Raw genomic sequence first — 13609 nt, forward strand, 5'->3', positions numbered from 1 at the left:
GATTAATGTCCCAGTGACAGGAAATAGAATAGCATGTGAGACCCACGAATAATCGAACCTCAGTCTTCTGTGTGGAAGAAAGGATGGAGTTTTGGTTCTACTAACCTGTGAGTGAGAAACCCCCAGAACCAGGTGTTTGGATATCAGCTTCACAGTACCATGTGATAAGAGACCTTTGGAGAAGGGCAAAGATCAGCAGGTACTATGCTGTTCTCACTGGGATGCTCGTTGTCATGCCTAAGCTAGAGAGCAGTCTGGAGGAAAGACAGAGTCCAGGAAAAATAGGTCCTTGGGCATAATATTGCCTGAGTATCTTACAGGAAGGAACCTCCACTTTTGTCATGAAGGCAAATAAATGAGAATACAGAGGAAGCAGTTTGCGAGAAACAAGGTCTAAGCTTACAGGCACAAATTGAAGAATGGGGTAACTGATAGGACTGGAGAGGTTGGAACAAGGAGAGGGATTGCTGAAGTGAAGTACATTATAGAGGCTTATGCTTCAAGGCATGGATGGATCTGCTTTACTAAACTAGGGAAAGATAAGCATCTGCTCAGAGGGAGCAGGGCTCCTCGGGAAGGACTTTAGGAAAGCCAGGAAGCTAGGGGAGAACTGTGGGGGACACTGGAGAGGGCTTAGAATCATGGTAGAAACCACTGTTCATACAACCTACTGAGTTGTAACTGCAGGGAGCCCCAGTGTAGGTGGAGAGCTAGTATGCACATGAGTTAAACAAAGCCTGGCCTCCCAACCAGTGTAGAATAAAGAAACGCTGATGAGCTGAGTGTGTTATGAGAATGTTAAATGTTGGTATATTAGTTAGACATGGAAAGAAACAAAAGCATGCATGCAAAAATGTAGTGGGGGGGGGAGAGTAGACAGTAGTTAGAATTTTAAAACTTGGTGATGAGGGCCTCTTGAATAAGCTGAGAGTAGCTGTCCCTGGAATTGTGAAGGAAAAGACAACCAGGAAAAGCTGTCCCCCTAGCTCCATTCTGACAAAACAGGCAGGTGAAAGAGAATGACATCCCAGTGCTAGGGGTACACAGGCAGGGGACATCTGCAGAAGGGACATTTGATTTGCAGAACCTGTTCTGAGCAGAGAAGATGGAGTACAAATCAGGACCCACACAGGTGTGTTTGGAGGCTGGAGATTGTAACTGAGGGGGTCGGAAATCATGCATGCTGATTATATTGGAAAGCTATGGACAACAGAGTGAAAGGAAAAGAGACTTTCAACTAAATAAACAGATAAATTTTCCTTTGTCAAACTTTAAAACTTTTTGTGTTTCAAAGTATGTGCTTAATAAAGTGAAGAGGTAGTACATGTAATAAGACAGAATGTTTGCAGATCACTTATCTCATAAAGGTACGGTATTTCTTGTATATGAAGAATGCTTCATACACAGATACTGTGGCTCACACCTGTAATCCCCGCAGCGGAGGCTGAGCAGGAGGCTCCTGAGTCCAAGGCCAGCCATTAGATACAGAAAGATCTTTGCCTCAAAACAAGATGAGGATTAGTTCAAATAGCATACTTGACTATCATACATGAAGCCCCAGAACTGCATGAAATTTGCCATGGTGCAATCCCAACACTGTGATGGAGGCAGAACCAGAAGTTCAATGTTATCCTCAACTACCCAGTAACTTCAAGCCAGTAGAGATTACATGAGACCCTGTCTAAATGAGAGAGATACAATACTTTATAAATGAACAGGGTTTTAAAAAAAAAAAAGTTTAAAAATATTTTTTAATTTAAATAGAAACATCATTTTCCCCTTCCCTTTTCTTCCTCCAGCTCCTCCCAGCTACTCTTCTCCCAAAAACATTAGTTGCCTTTAGTTCTTTGTCTTAGGGCGAGCCTCATGAAATTGTCCCCCTTCCACATTAGTATGTCTGTTGACATTGCCATTATTCCAGTAATGTCTATGCAGCCACTCCTAGAAAAGACAGTTTCACTTCAGAGTTTGTGATAATCTGGCTCTATCATTTTTATGTCCCTTCTTCAGGAATGTTCCCTGAATTGTGTAGGACTTATGACATATATACATCCATTGCTGCTTGGCTCCCCACCTTCCATTGTGTCCATTTGTGGTTTTCTGTGATGGTCTCCATTTTCTGTAAAGAGAAGCTTCTTTGATGAGGATTAGATATAAATATTAGTGGGTATAAAAGTAAGATTTTGAGTGTGCTAAGGAATTACGCTGGTCTAGCAAAGTGGCAGTAGATTTCTTTTCTAAGATACATGACCTCATTAGCTGTGGGAAGTTGTCAAGGTTTCCAATACCAGGCATGTTTTCCTTCCTGTTGAGTAGGCCTTCGCTCCAATTAAATAGTCATTGGTTACCACCAACATGTGAGTACTGCTTACTGCACCTTTACACATAACTTGCCATGCTGGTCAGTGTGGCTCTTAGGTGTAGATAGGACTCATAGAGCTGGAGAGGACTATTGTTTCACTCCTGTGGCAGTTTGCATAGTATTTTAAAGCTTCCATGAAAGCTAGACTGCAGGAAGCACACTTTTAGGTCAAATCAGCTCAGACTTTCTGAGTGTCCTAAGTAAGTGTTCAGTGTCCTCAACAATATAGATGCTTAGACCTCTGAGAGGCAGCCAAGTGCTACAACAATAGTCTGTATTGTTTGGGCAGTTATTTGGACTACCCGGATCAACTATTTGAAAGGGAGTTTCTTCTTCCTGGTACTGGAGAAAACAAAAACAAAACAGAACTTTTTTGTGATTATAATGTAATTTCATCACTTTCTACTTCTCTTTCCAAACCCTCGCATATATCCTTCCTTGTTCTTTTTCAAATTTGTGGCTTCTTTTTTTATTAATTGTTGTTGCATACGTATGTGTACATATATATACATGAATGCATATATACATACATATATTCCTAAATTCATAAATACAACCTGTTCAGTCTGTATAGCACTTATATGTATATTGTCAGAGCTGACCATTTAATGTTGGAAAACCAATTGGTGTGTTCTTCCCTGGGGGAGACTTTTTCTTTTTCTTTTTCTTTTTTGTAAAGATGTATTATTTATATTCTGCCTGCATGCCAGAAGAGGGCACCAGCTCTTATTATAGATGGTTGTGAGTCAGTCATGTGGTTGCTGGGAACTGAACTTTGGAAGAACCTCTGAGCCATCTCTCTTGCCCTGACTTTCTTTTTCTATCAGCATTTCTTAGTTGCCTGTAATTCTTTGTATAGGGTTGAGGCCTTCTGGCCTTTCCCCAGTCCATATTAGTACATCTGTTATTTTTATTCAGTTCATATTTAGACATTCATGTTGAGAGACCTTATAGGAATATTTTCTGACATTCCTAAGAAATACAATCTCACAGCATATTTCTCTAGCTCTTACATTCTTTCCACCAGTTCTTTCACAATAATCCCTTGTGTGCAGGAATTTTATTATAGATATGTCTATTGGATTTGTCTTTACCACTCTGTATTTTGATTGGTTGTAGTTTTCTAAAATGATCTCCCCCGGTCTTAAAATTGGGAAAAAAAATTGGTAGACATTTCTCCAATGGCCCTGGCACTGGTGTGATAAAAGCAGGAAAATAATGACTATCTCCAAACAAATGAGAAAGGAATGGAGTTGGAGAGAAGGCTCAGCACAGTTCTGGGATTCCTTTCCAGCTGTCCCAGTGCCTACATCAGGCTGTTCACTACTAGAGAACTCCAGCTCCAGGGCATCCAGTGCTCTCTTCCTGCCTCGTGGGCAAATGCACATACATACAGAAAGAAACATGAGTAAAGGTAAAAGAATTTTTTAAATTGTTGAGACATTTCTTCAAAAAGAAAAGGATATGCAAGTTAATAAAAAAAAAACATTTTAAAAAATTCTCAATGTCTTCTTCCTTTCCAATCTGTATCCCCTTAATCTCCTTCAACTGTCTTATTGCTCTAGCAAGGACTTCCAGAACTATTTTGAAGAGATATGGAGAGAGTGGACAGCCTTCTCTTGTCCCTGATTTCAGTGGGATTGCTTTAAGTTTCTCTCTGTTCAGTTTGATGTTGGCTATAGGCTTGCTGTATATCACCTTTACTAATTGGAAAGGAAGAAGTCAAATTATCACTATTTGCAGATGATATGATAGTATACGTGAGTGACCCCAAAAACTCTACCAGGGAACTCCTACAGCTGATAAACACCTTCAACAAAGTGGCTGGATACAAAATTAACTCAAAAAAATTAGTAGCCCTTCTATATACAAAACACAAAAGGACTGAGAGAGAAATTAGGGAAACAACACCCTTTACAATAGCCACAAATGACATAAAGTACCTTGGAGTAACCCTAACCAAGCAAGTCAAAGACTTGTATGAAAAAAATTTCAAGTCTCTGAAGAAAGAAATGGAAGAAGATATCAGAAGATGGAAAGATCTCCCATGCTCATGGCTTGGCAGGATTAACAGTAAAAATGCCCATCTTACCAAAAGCAATCTACAGATTCAATGCAATTCCCGTCAAATTACCAACACAATTCTTTACAGACCTGGAAAGAAAACTTCTCAACTTCATATGGAATAACAAGAAACCCAGAATTGGTAAAACAATCCTCTACAATAAAAGATCTTCTGGAGGTATCTCCATCCCTAATCTTAAGCTGTACTACAGAGCAACAGTTATAAAAACTGCCTGGTACTGGCATAAAAACAGAATGGTGGATCAATGGAGCTGAACAGAAGACCAGAAATAAACCCGCACTCTTATGAACACCTGATCTTTGACAAAGATGCCAAAACTATATAATGGAAAAAAGATAGCATCTTTAACAAATGGTGCTGGTCTAACTGAATGTCTGCATGTAGAAAAATGAAAATAGATCCATACTTGTCACCCTGCACAAAACTGAAGTCCAAGTGGATCAACATAAAACCAGACATATTAAATTGGTTAGAAGAAAAAGTGGGGAACAGCCTAGAACTCATTGGCACAGGAGACAACTTCCTGAACAGAACACCAACAGCACAGGCTCTAAGAGCAACAATCAATAAATGGGACCTCATGAAACTGAAAAGCTTCTGTAAATAAAAGGACACTGTCATCAAAACAAAATGACTGCCTACAGATTGAGAAAGAATCTTCACCAACCCTCTATTTGACAGAGGACTAATATCCAGTATATATAAAGAACTAAAGAAGCTGAAAAGCAGCAAACCAAGTAATCCAATTAAAAAATGGGGAACAAAGCTAAACAGAGAATTCTCTGTAGAGGAATATCGAATGGCAGAGAAACACTCAAAGAAATGTTCAATGTCATTAGCCATTAGGGAAATGCAAATCAAAATGACCCTGAGATTTCACCTTACACCCATCAGAATGGCCAAGATCAAAAACTCAAGAGACAACACATGCTGGAGAGGTTGTGGAGAAAAGGGAACCCTCCTCCACTGCTGGTGGGAATGCAAACTTATACAACCACTCTGGAAATCAATCTGGCACTTTCTCAGACAATTAGGAATAGCGTTTCCTCAAGATCCAGCCATACCACTCCTAGGCATATATCCAAAAGAGGCTCAAGTACACAAAAAGGACATTTGCTCAACCATGTTTGTAGCAGCTTTATTTGTAATAGCCAGAAGCTGGAAACAGCCCAGATGCCCCTCAACTGAAGAATGGATGCAGAAATTGTGGTACATCTACACAATGGAGTATTACTCAGCAATGAAAAGGAAATCATGAAATTTGCAGGTAAATAGTGGGACGTGGAAAGGATCATCCTGAGTGAGCTGTCCCAGAAGCAGAAAGACACACACGGTATATACTCACTCGTATAGACATGTAACAAAGGATAAACCTACTAAAAAGTATACATCTAAAGAAACTAAGCAAGAGAGAGGACCCTGACTAAAACGCTCAATCCCTATCCTGAAAGGCAAAGAGGTTGGACATCAGAAGAAGAAAACAGGAAACAACCTAAGAACCTGTCACAGAGGGCCTACAAAAGCCTCTGCCCTGAAGACTATCAAAGCAGACGCTGAGACTTATGGCCAACTGTTGGACAGAGTGCATTGAGTGTTATGTAAGAAGTGGGAAATAGTAAGAGCTGGAGAGGACGGGAACCACACAAGGAGAGCAACAGAACCAGAAAATTTGAACACAGGGAACTTCCCAGAGACTCATACTCCAACCAAGGACTATTCATGGAGATATCCTAGAACCTCTGCACACATGAGAGTTCAGTGTCCAAGTGGGTTCCATAGTAATGGGAAGAGAGACTGCCTCTGATATAATCTGATTGGCCTGCTCTTTGATCACCTCCCCCTGAGGGGGGAGGAGCCTTACCAGGCCACAGAAGATGACAGTGTAGCCACTCCTGATGTGATCTGATAGACTAAGATCAGAAGGAAGGAGAAGAGGACCTCACCTATCAGCAGACTTGGGGAGGTGCATGCATGGAGAAGGGAGAAGGGAGGGAGGGTGAGACTGGGAGGGGGAGGGAGGGGCTTATGGGGGGATACAAAGTGAATAAAGTGCAATTAATAATATAAATAAATAAATAAATAAATTCTCAATGTCATGAGTCATCAGAACTATGAGACACCAGTTTACACTGGTCTGGTAGCTGGCTCCAAAGAATCATTGCTGGTGAGAGGGGGACACAGAAAAATGTACATTGCTGATGGGAATATAAATTTTTATGTCTGCTGTAAAATAGGGCAGTTTAGTAACTTCAGAGTTCTAATATGCTCCAGAAGTTCCACTCCTGGACATACCCAAGAGAAGGGAGAATAAAAGTACACACTAAAATGTTTTAACAGTTTAACACGCCATTCAGGTTGTCTGAAAAGATAGAAGCAATGCAAATAGCCATCAGTAGACACATATGTAAGGAAATACTGTGTCTATACTGTAAATCATTATTTGGCTGACACACTACAACATAGATAAAACTGAAAACGTATTGAGTGAAAGAAAAGCTCCCAAAACCATTGCATTATTTTCTGATATCATCATTTTGAAATATTTAGGATAGGACTTAAAAAGACAGAAAGTGCATTCTGGCAGCCCCTTGCTAGGGAAACTAAGTAATGATTACTGAGAAGCAAAGAGCTTCTCTTTGAGCTTATAAAAAATGTTTTGATTTTGAATGTTTGTTGTAAATACTGTAAATATTTTTAAATGTGAGCTGAAGAAATGCTGAAACATCCTTTATATGTACAGCGTACATAGTCCATAAAGTGTTGGCTGGATAAGCATAGGTTTAATCTCCCAGAATCCATAAAAAGAAATACATACTAAATCCCAGTTCTTGAGAGGTAGAGACACGCAGATCTCTAGGGTTTGTTGGCCAGCCAGCCTAGCCTACTCTGTATGCTCCAGACCAGTAAGAAATCCTGTATCTAAAAACAAGGTGACCAGTACCTTAAAAATGACACCTGAAGTAGACCTGAAACCTTTATACACATATGCACCCACATATATATAGAGAGACTTTTTTTTTTTTTGTAAATATACACCTGAGGAAATGAAGTGACTGCTGAAGGGCATATTGTAACGAGAAAAAAAGCCAACTAAAACCTTTTTTAAAGTAATTTCCTGTAGTAGTCAGATGTGCATGGCATTTTACCTTTTCACACCTGATATATACAGCCTATGTAACAGGAAGGAAATATAAAATAGCAACCTTAAAGAAGGAAGATAGCAGTAAAAAAAAATTAAAAAGAATTTTTTTAGGCATTGGTCGGATCACTAATGTTCTCTGTAGCAGAGCTACAGGAAATGCAGGCTTGAGCTTCCCTGGCTATATAATGTGACATCTCAAACTTTTTCTTTCTTTTTCTTCTATTCATGTAGAGTAATTTCTCACTTGCCATGAAACTCCTGAAAGAGATGCATAAAGAATCAAAAACAAGAGAGACTTGGCGAGTACAGTGGATGCATAGTTACTCCCAGCTGAGCCACTGCCGGAGCCACACCCAGAGCCCTCAGGAACAAGTCCTCTCAATGCTCAAAACCATCACGCTGTTGGGTAATTGGGCTGCTATTGTCTGCATAGATTTGAGACTGGGATTTTTGTATTGTCTTTGTACTACTTCATGTGAGAGTTTAAATCTACCTTATGAATTTATAGATAACAGTAAAGAGTTTCACAGAGTGACATCACTTCCTTAGGAAAGCACATCATCCAGACCTAGGAGTCTTTATGCACTAATACAACAAAATTCAGAGTTATGCTTATCTTTAAAATAAATTGGAAGTTAAACATTTTCTCTTTGATACTTAGTTTTTAGCCTCTAAGCCAAAGAGTTCTTCCTTGGGCATGTGATGGATCTGATACCCCTGCTGTGCTGCCATTCACCTCAGGGTGGATAGTGGTACTCTGCTGCAGGGAGAACACTGCCACAAGGCTCTGTAAAAGGACCAAGAGGACTGCTCTCTCCACTTAACCCTAGGAACAGAAAACATTCTTAGTATCCACGTGTGGTATTACACCTGTAATTCCAGCACTGATGAGGCCAACACAGGGTAATTGCCACAATTTTAAGACCAGCCAGGGCTGTGTAGGGAGACTATCTCAAAGCAAAACAAAAGAGGACCTAGCTCCCACCACACCCCTCCACCCCCCACCTCCCACTCAGATGTAGCCTGTGGGCACTTCAGTCTCCATCGGGGTGTCCTAGTAAGGGGACCAGGGGCAGTCACTGGTATGAACTTGGTTGCCTGTTCTTTTATCACCTACCCTGGCAAGGTGCCCTTTCTAGGCCACAGAGAAAGAGGATTCAGACAGTCCTGATAAGACCTTCTAGGCAAGGGTCAGATAGGGAAGGAGGACCTCCCCTATTAGTGGACTATGGGAGGGACATGGTGGGGAAGAGGGAGACAGGTTGGGACCGGGAGGAGACTGGGGGACTACAGCAAGGATAAATTGTAACTAATAATAATAAATCTCAAAATGTATGTTTAAAAAAAAAAAAAGAAACAAAAAGAAAAAAAGAACCAAAAGCAGGAAGAAATGGGGAAGTCAGAAAATGTCCTAGGGTTTCATGAATCATTATGCTGATATTAAGACTGTGAATACAGTTGCCTGGCATGTTTGAGGTGCTGGGTTTGCTCCCCAGTAAATAGTAATTATATTGAGCACACATAGTAGTAGTAGTTTTTAGTTTAGATCACAGACACAGAACTGTACGAGCTGAGCGAGCTGGTGGCAGTGATCCTGTGTGGGGAACCAGACTGCCACAAACAGGGCGTGGGCTGCTAAACTTTGTAGCAGGTATGCTGCTGGGAACAGCAGCCCTGATTCCTTGCCCAGCACCATGTTTAATAAGAACCATTTTCTGTTCTTTGCAACTGACAAAACTAGGAATTTGATAAAATGTGATAGGTGATACTAGAATAAAAAGTTTAATCCTACTTTTAAACCTCAACTCTGTGGGTGTCGATGTTTACTTTTAATGAAAACCATTTTCTATTAATAAGCAAATTTAAGAATTATTTCATCAGAAACTGAATCCAGGTCGTGTACTTCTAAAATTAATCCCTTAACAGAAAAGAACTTACTGACTATGAATTTCTGATTTTAAAAAAGATCTTTTCTTCCCCTCCCCACCCCCCCAACAGATGAGAACAGTATTTCAAGCTACTTAAATAAGAACATTCAGGCCTCTTGTGACCAGAATATTCTCTTGGGCACCACTTACAAGATCATGGCTGATGCTCTCAGCAGGGAGCCATCCTGCCTGTCTGACCTGGAGGAAAGCAAGGCCAAATCAGTCTTGGCACTGTCTGGATCTAATGCAGAATGCACAGAGTGGGTAAGAAAAAGGGAAGAGACAGTTCTTGTGCAGTGTGTCATTTATGTGCTTCTCTCAGGACAAAGTAGAGCAGCAATGAGAGAGTATTTTGTGGATTTAAAATATGTTTAAAGCCAGGTGTGGTTACTCTGAAAAACACAACTGAAATGAAATGATGAAATAAAATGAAATGATTGACAACTATTATTTCAAGTTTCTCATGTGGAAAATTTAATAATCCATATATTTTCTGTTATTTATTATTTGAATTTTGTTTGTTCATTTGTTTTTTGAGCCAGTGTTGTATGGATCCCAGGCATGTCTTAAACTTGCTTTCTAACCACAATGAATTTAAACTTTTCACACCTCCCATATGCTAGGATTAGAGTGTAGACCAGTACACCCAGTTTATGTGGTGTTGGTCTGAACTCATGGCTTCATGTAAACTAAGCAAGCACTCTACCAAATACATCCCAGTCCCCTGAAAATAATATAGGGTTTTGGTTGTTGTTTTGTTGTTGTTGTTTTCCCCCCTGCTGTGTAGCTCTGGCTGTCCTGGAACTGATTGTGTAGACCAGGTTGGCTTGAAACTTAGAACAGTCCTTCCACCTTTTCATCATGAGTTCTGGGATTACATGCCCAATTGCTAATACAGATCTTTAAAACAAGCTTTTGTATGTGTAATTTCATCACTAAATTTTATAGAGATGAATTTGCCAGCAGCGGAAGCCTTTTCCCCTTTGTATTTAGTGCTGCTTTGCTTATTCTGTGGAGAAGTGGTGCAGGTGGTTGTATTCTTTCGGTTTTCAGATAATTTTGTATTTTTAATACTTAATATCTTCTTCACCTTCTGTCCTGCTTCAATGTAGTCATGTGATCCTGTCTTCTCCCTTTTCAGTGTCACTGACATCTTTGCAGGACATAGGCATACAGCACCAACTTTTATCCTTTTGTGTAAATCACGTGGAGTTTACAGTGCTTTGACTGAGCCAGCTCTGCATGCCTCATTGACTGACTAGCATGTTCTCTTTTTTTATCTGGTTGTTGTATGTTTGTATTTGTTTATTTTATTCAAAAGGTGGTCTCATAGAGATCCCCTTGCCTCAATTGGGACTACACACACCCCATCTAACTCATCAGTGTTATTTCTAAGCTGTTGATCTAGTTAGTCATGCATCTTCTGAATTCCAGGTAATCTCAGGTCTGTACCAGAGAGCATTCCATCACCTCTCCAAGGCCGTGCAGTCAGATGAAAAGGAAACCCAGCTTTCCTGCTCGGGTCATGAGTCTGCAGCTGAGCGGGCCAGTGCATATATGACACTGGTGGGTTTCTGTGACCAACAGCTCCGAAAGGTAGATGAAAATGCCTCCAGCACATCACAGAAGAGAAGTACAGGTTAGTGTTCAGTATGTAAGCTTGAAAAATACAAATATCCTTTTGATCTCGTGTGGTTTTTTTTTTTTTTTTTTTTCAAATGACAAATATTTTATTTTGTTTCATCTTTGGAAATAGTATCTCCAAGAAATATGCTTGTGCTTAAATAGAATCTGCTTATTTTGGGGGGATTCTGGGGTTTCAACCAACCTAGATAATAGTCATCAAGAATTCCACCATTGAGCTAAGACACCATCCCTTAACATTTAGAGACAGTGTCTCACTATGTAGCAAGGTCAGCCTTGTGCTTGCCATTCTGCTCTGCCTCCCAGGTACTAGCATTGCAACTGTGAGCTACCATACCTGGCTCATTATTTCATGTAACTTATTTTATTTGCCACTTGTTATTGGCTCATGTGGTCTGCCTCTTGCTCTGGGAATAAAATTAGAAGATTTATCCAATATGTACTCTAAGTACAGGATTAAAACTACATCCTGAAAGATTTAGCAAAAATGTGTATGACATTTCTTGACTGAAAGAAAGTGTTGGAGAGGGAGCACTGACAGACCGAAAAAAGGATGATTAATCATTTGTCACATTTATGGTTTATGTGCTAAACATCGCTTTCCTCTTTGCTATCTTTGATTCTGTAGAACTGGAAGCATATCCAGGCCTTGTGGTGGAGAAAATGTTGAGAGCATTAAAGTTAAACTCTGCTGAAGCCAGGCTGAAGTTTCCTAGGTTACTTCAGATTATAGAACAGTATTCAGAGAAGACCTTAAGCATAATGACAAAAGAGGTGAGTATCCTTAAGAGTGGAAGAGAACTTTCTAGAACTTTATATCCAGACTCAGTGTGTGTAATACAGATGATCTGGCCTTTTTTTCCCCACCTTTGTGTGTGTACACATGCTACATCGTACATGTGAGGTCAGAGGACAATCTGAGGTATCATTCCTTACCTTCTTCCCTGTTTATAGCTTGATGCGATTTTCCTGTTTCCTCCTGCATCTTAGGATTACAGATGTGTGCTATTGCATTTACCTATTTTCCTTTGTGGGTGTAGTGAGAACACTATCTGAACAAGAACCAAATCAGTCAATCAAGGAAGAATATTTCTGGAGCGGAGACAGATTTTATATGGAATTTTGCAAAATTCTGCAAAATACAGTCTGCATAGATGAAGCTGCAGTCTGGAACATCTGCTGGTATCTCATGCTTAGTTTTTATTTAGCCTAGAGTGAGGACTAAGAGGGAACTGAGAGATGCAAATATGCCCATACAATTATACACTTGGTCCATGGCTCACTTGGGTGTACACATGCTGGCTATGCTTCTATCCAAAGGGTCCTATCTCTGTAGGGAAGGCTCCATCTATAAAAGAACAGTGCCAATGGAAAGGATCCTTCACATTTTTATACATTTATAACTAAAAAAATAGCCCCAAGCTATGACTTGAAAATGAGAGTTCAGAAAGAACTAACTGGTACCCTGCTACTTTATGTAGCAAGATCTTTGTTATCATTTTATTTGTGTGTGTACATGAGTGCCCAGGCTGTCCCTTGAGACAGAGTCTCTCACTGAACCTGGAGCTTGCCAATTTGGCTAAACTGACTGGCCAGCAAGCCCCCATTTCCTCCTGTCTCTGCCCCCCACTGGGATTATAGGTTCATAGTACTGTACCTCATTTTTCCATAAGTACTGGAAACTGAACTCAGCTTTGTTTTACCAACTGAGTCATCTCCTCAACTCTGTATAGCAAAATCTTAAGCAATGTTCATCTTTGAGCCATGAGGGCCTGCCATGGACCTTAAGGGGGAAAAAAGCCTTCCAAGAGTTGGAGACATTTCCAAGAGAACAAAAAGTCCTTTAATTTTTTTTGTTTTGCACTTATTTGGTTATTTTGTCTGTGCCTATGCCTATGGCACAGTGTTCATGTGGAGATCAGAATATAGCTTTCACAAGTCATTTCTCTTTTTCCTTTTGATAGTATAATTTATTTTTCTCATTTATTTTATTCACTTTACATCCTTGTAGCCTCTTCCTTCCTTTCCTCCTAGTTTCACCCTCTTTCCCTTCCTCTCCCCTCCCCTTTTCTTCAGAAATGGGAAGCTCCCTTTCCTATCCACTCCAGCTCAAGTTGCATCAAGACTAAACATGTCCTCTTCCCATGTGGCCTGTCAAGGCAGTCCCACAGTTGTTGTAAATTAATTAAGAAATAAATGAGTCTTGGACAATATAATGTTTATTTTTAGTCCTAGTATTATTGTGGTGGTATTATTTAACCCACTATAACAAATAATAAGACACAGACACCTGTTAGATATTATAATACCCTTATTTACCTTGGGCTGGGCAGATATTTTATCTACACTGGCCCAATAGCCTCACCGTTCATCTCCCAGCCCCCATAAAATGGGATCCACCTTAATCCTCATCTGGACTACCTTTCATACATAATCCTGTGGTACTT

The 13609-nt window shown here is 40.1% G+C and overlaps 1 protein-coding gene across 2 annotated transcripts in view; it reads left to right on the forward strand.

Moving 5' to 3' along the window:
- Prkdc (protein kinase, DNA-activated, catalytic subunit) overlaps positions 1-13609 on the forward strand; it is a 203951-nt gene that overhangs the window by 162107 nt on the left and 28235 nt on the right. For both annotated transcript variants that reach the window (XM_060391032.1, XM_060391033.1), the window contains 4 exons: positions 7822-7996; positions 9589-9782; positions 10953-11157; positions 11791-11936. In XM_060391032.1, coding sequence (XP_060247015.1) covers positions 7822-7996; positions 9589-9782; positions 10953-11157; positions 11791-11936 — 720 coding nt within the window. The remainder of the gene's footprint in view (positions 1-7821; positions 7997-9588; positions 9783-10952; positions 11158-11790; positions 11937-13609) is intronic.

Source organism: Meriones unguiculatus, chromosome 9, assembly GCF_030254825.1.
Source record: "Meriones unguiculatus strain TT.TT164.6M chromosome 9, Bangor_MerUng_6.1, whole genome shotgun sequence".
Taxonomy (NCBI): domain Eukaryota; kingdom Metazoa; phylum Chordata; class Mammalia; order Rodentia; family Muridae; genus Meriones; species Meriones unguiculatus.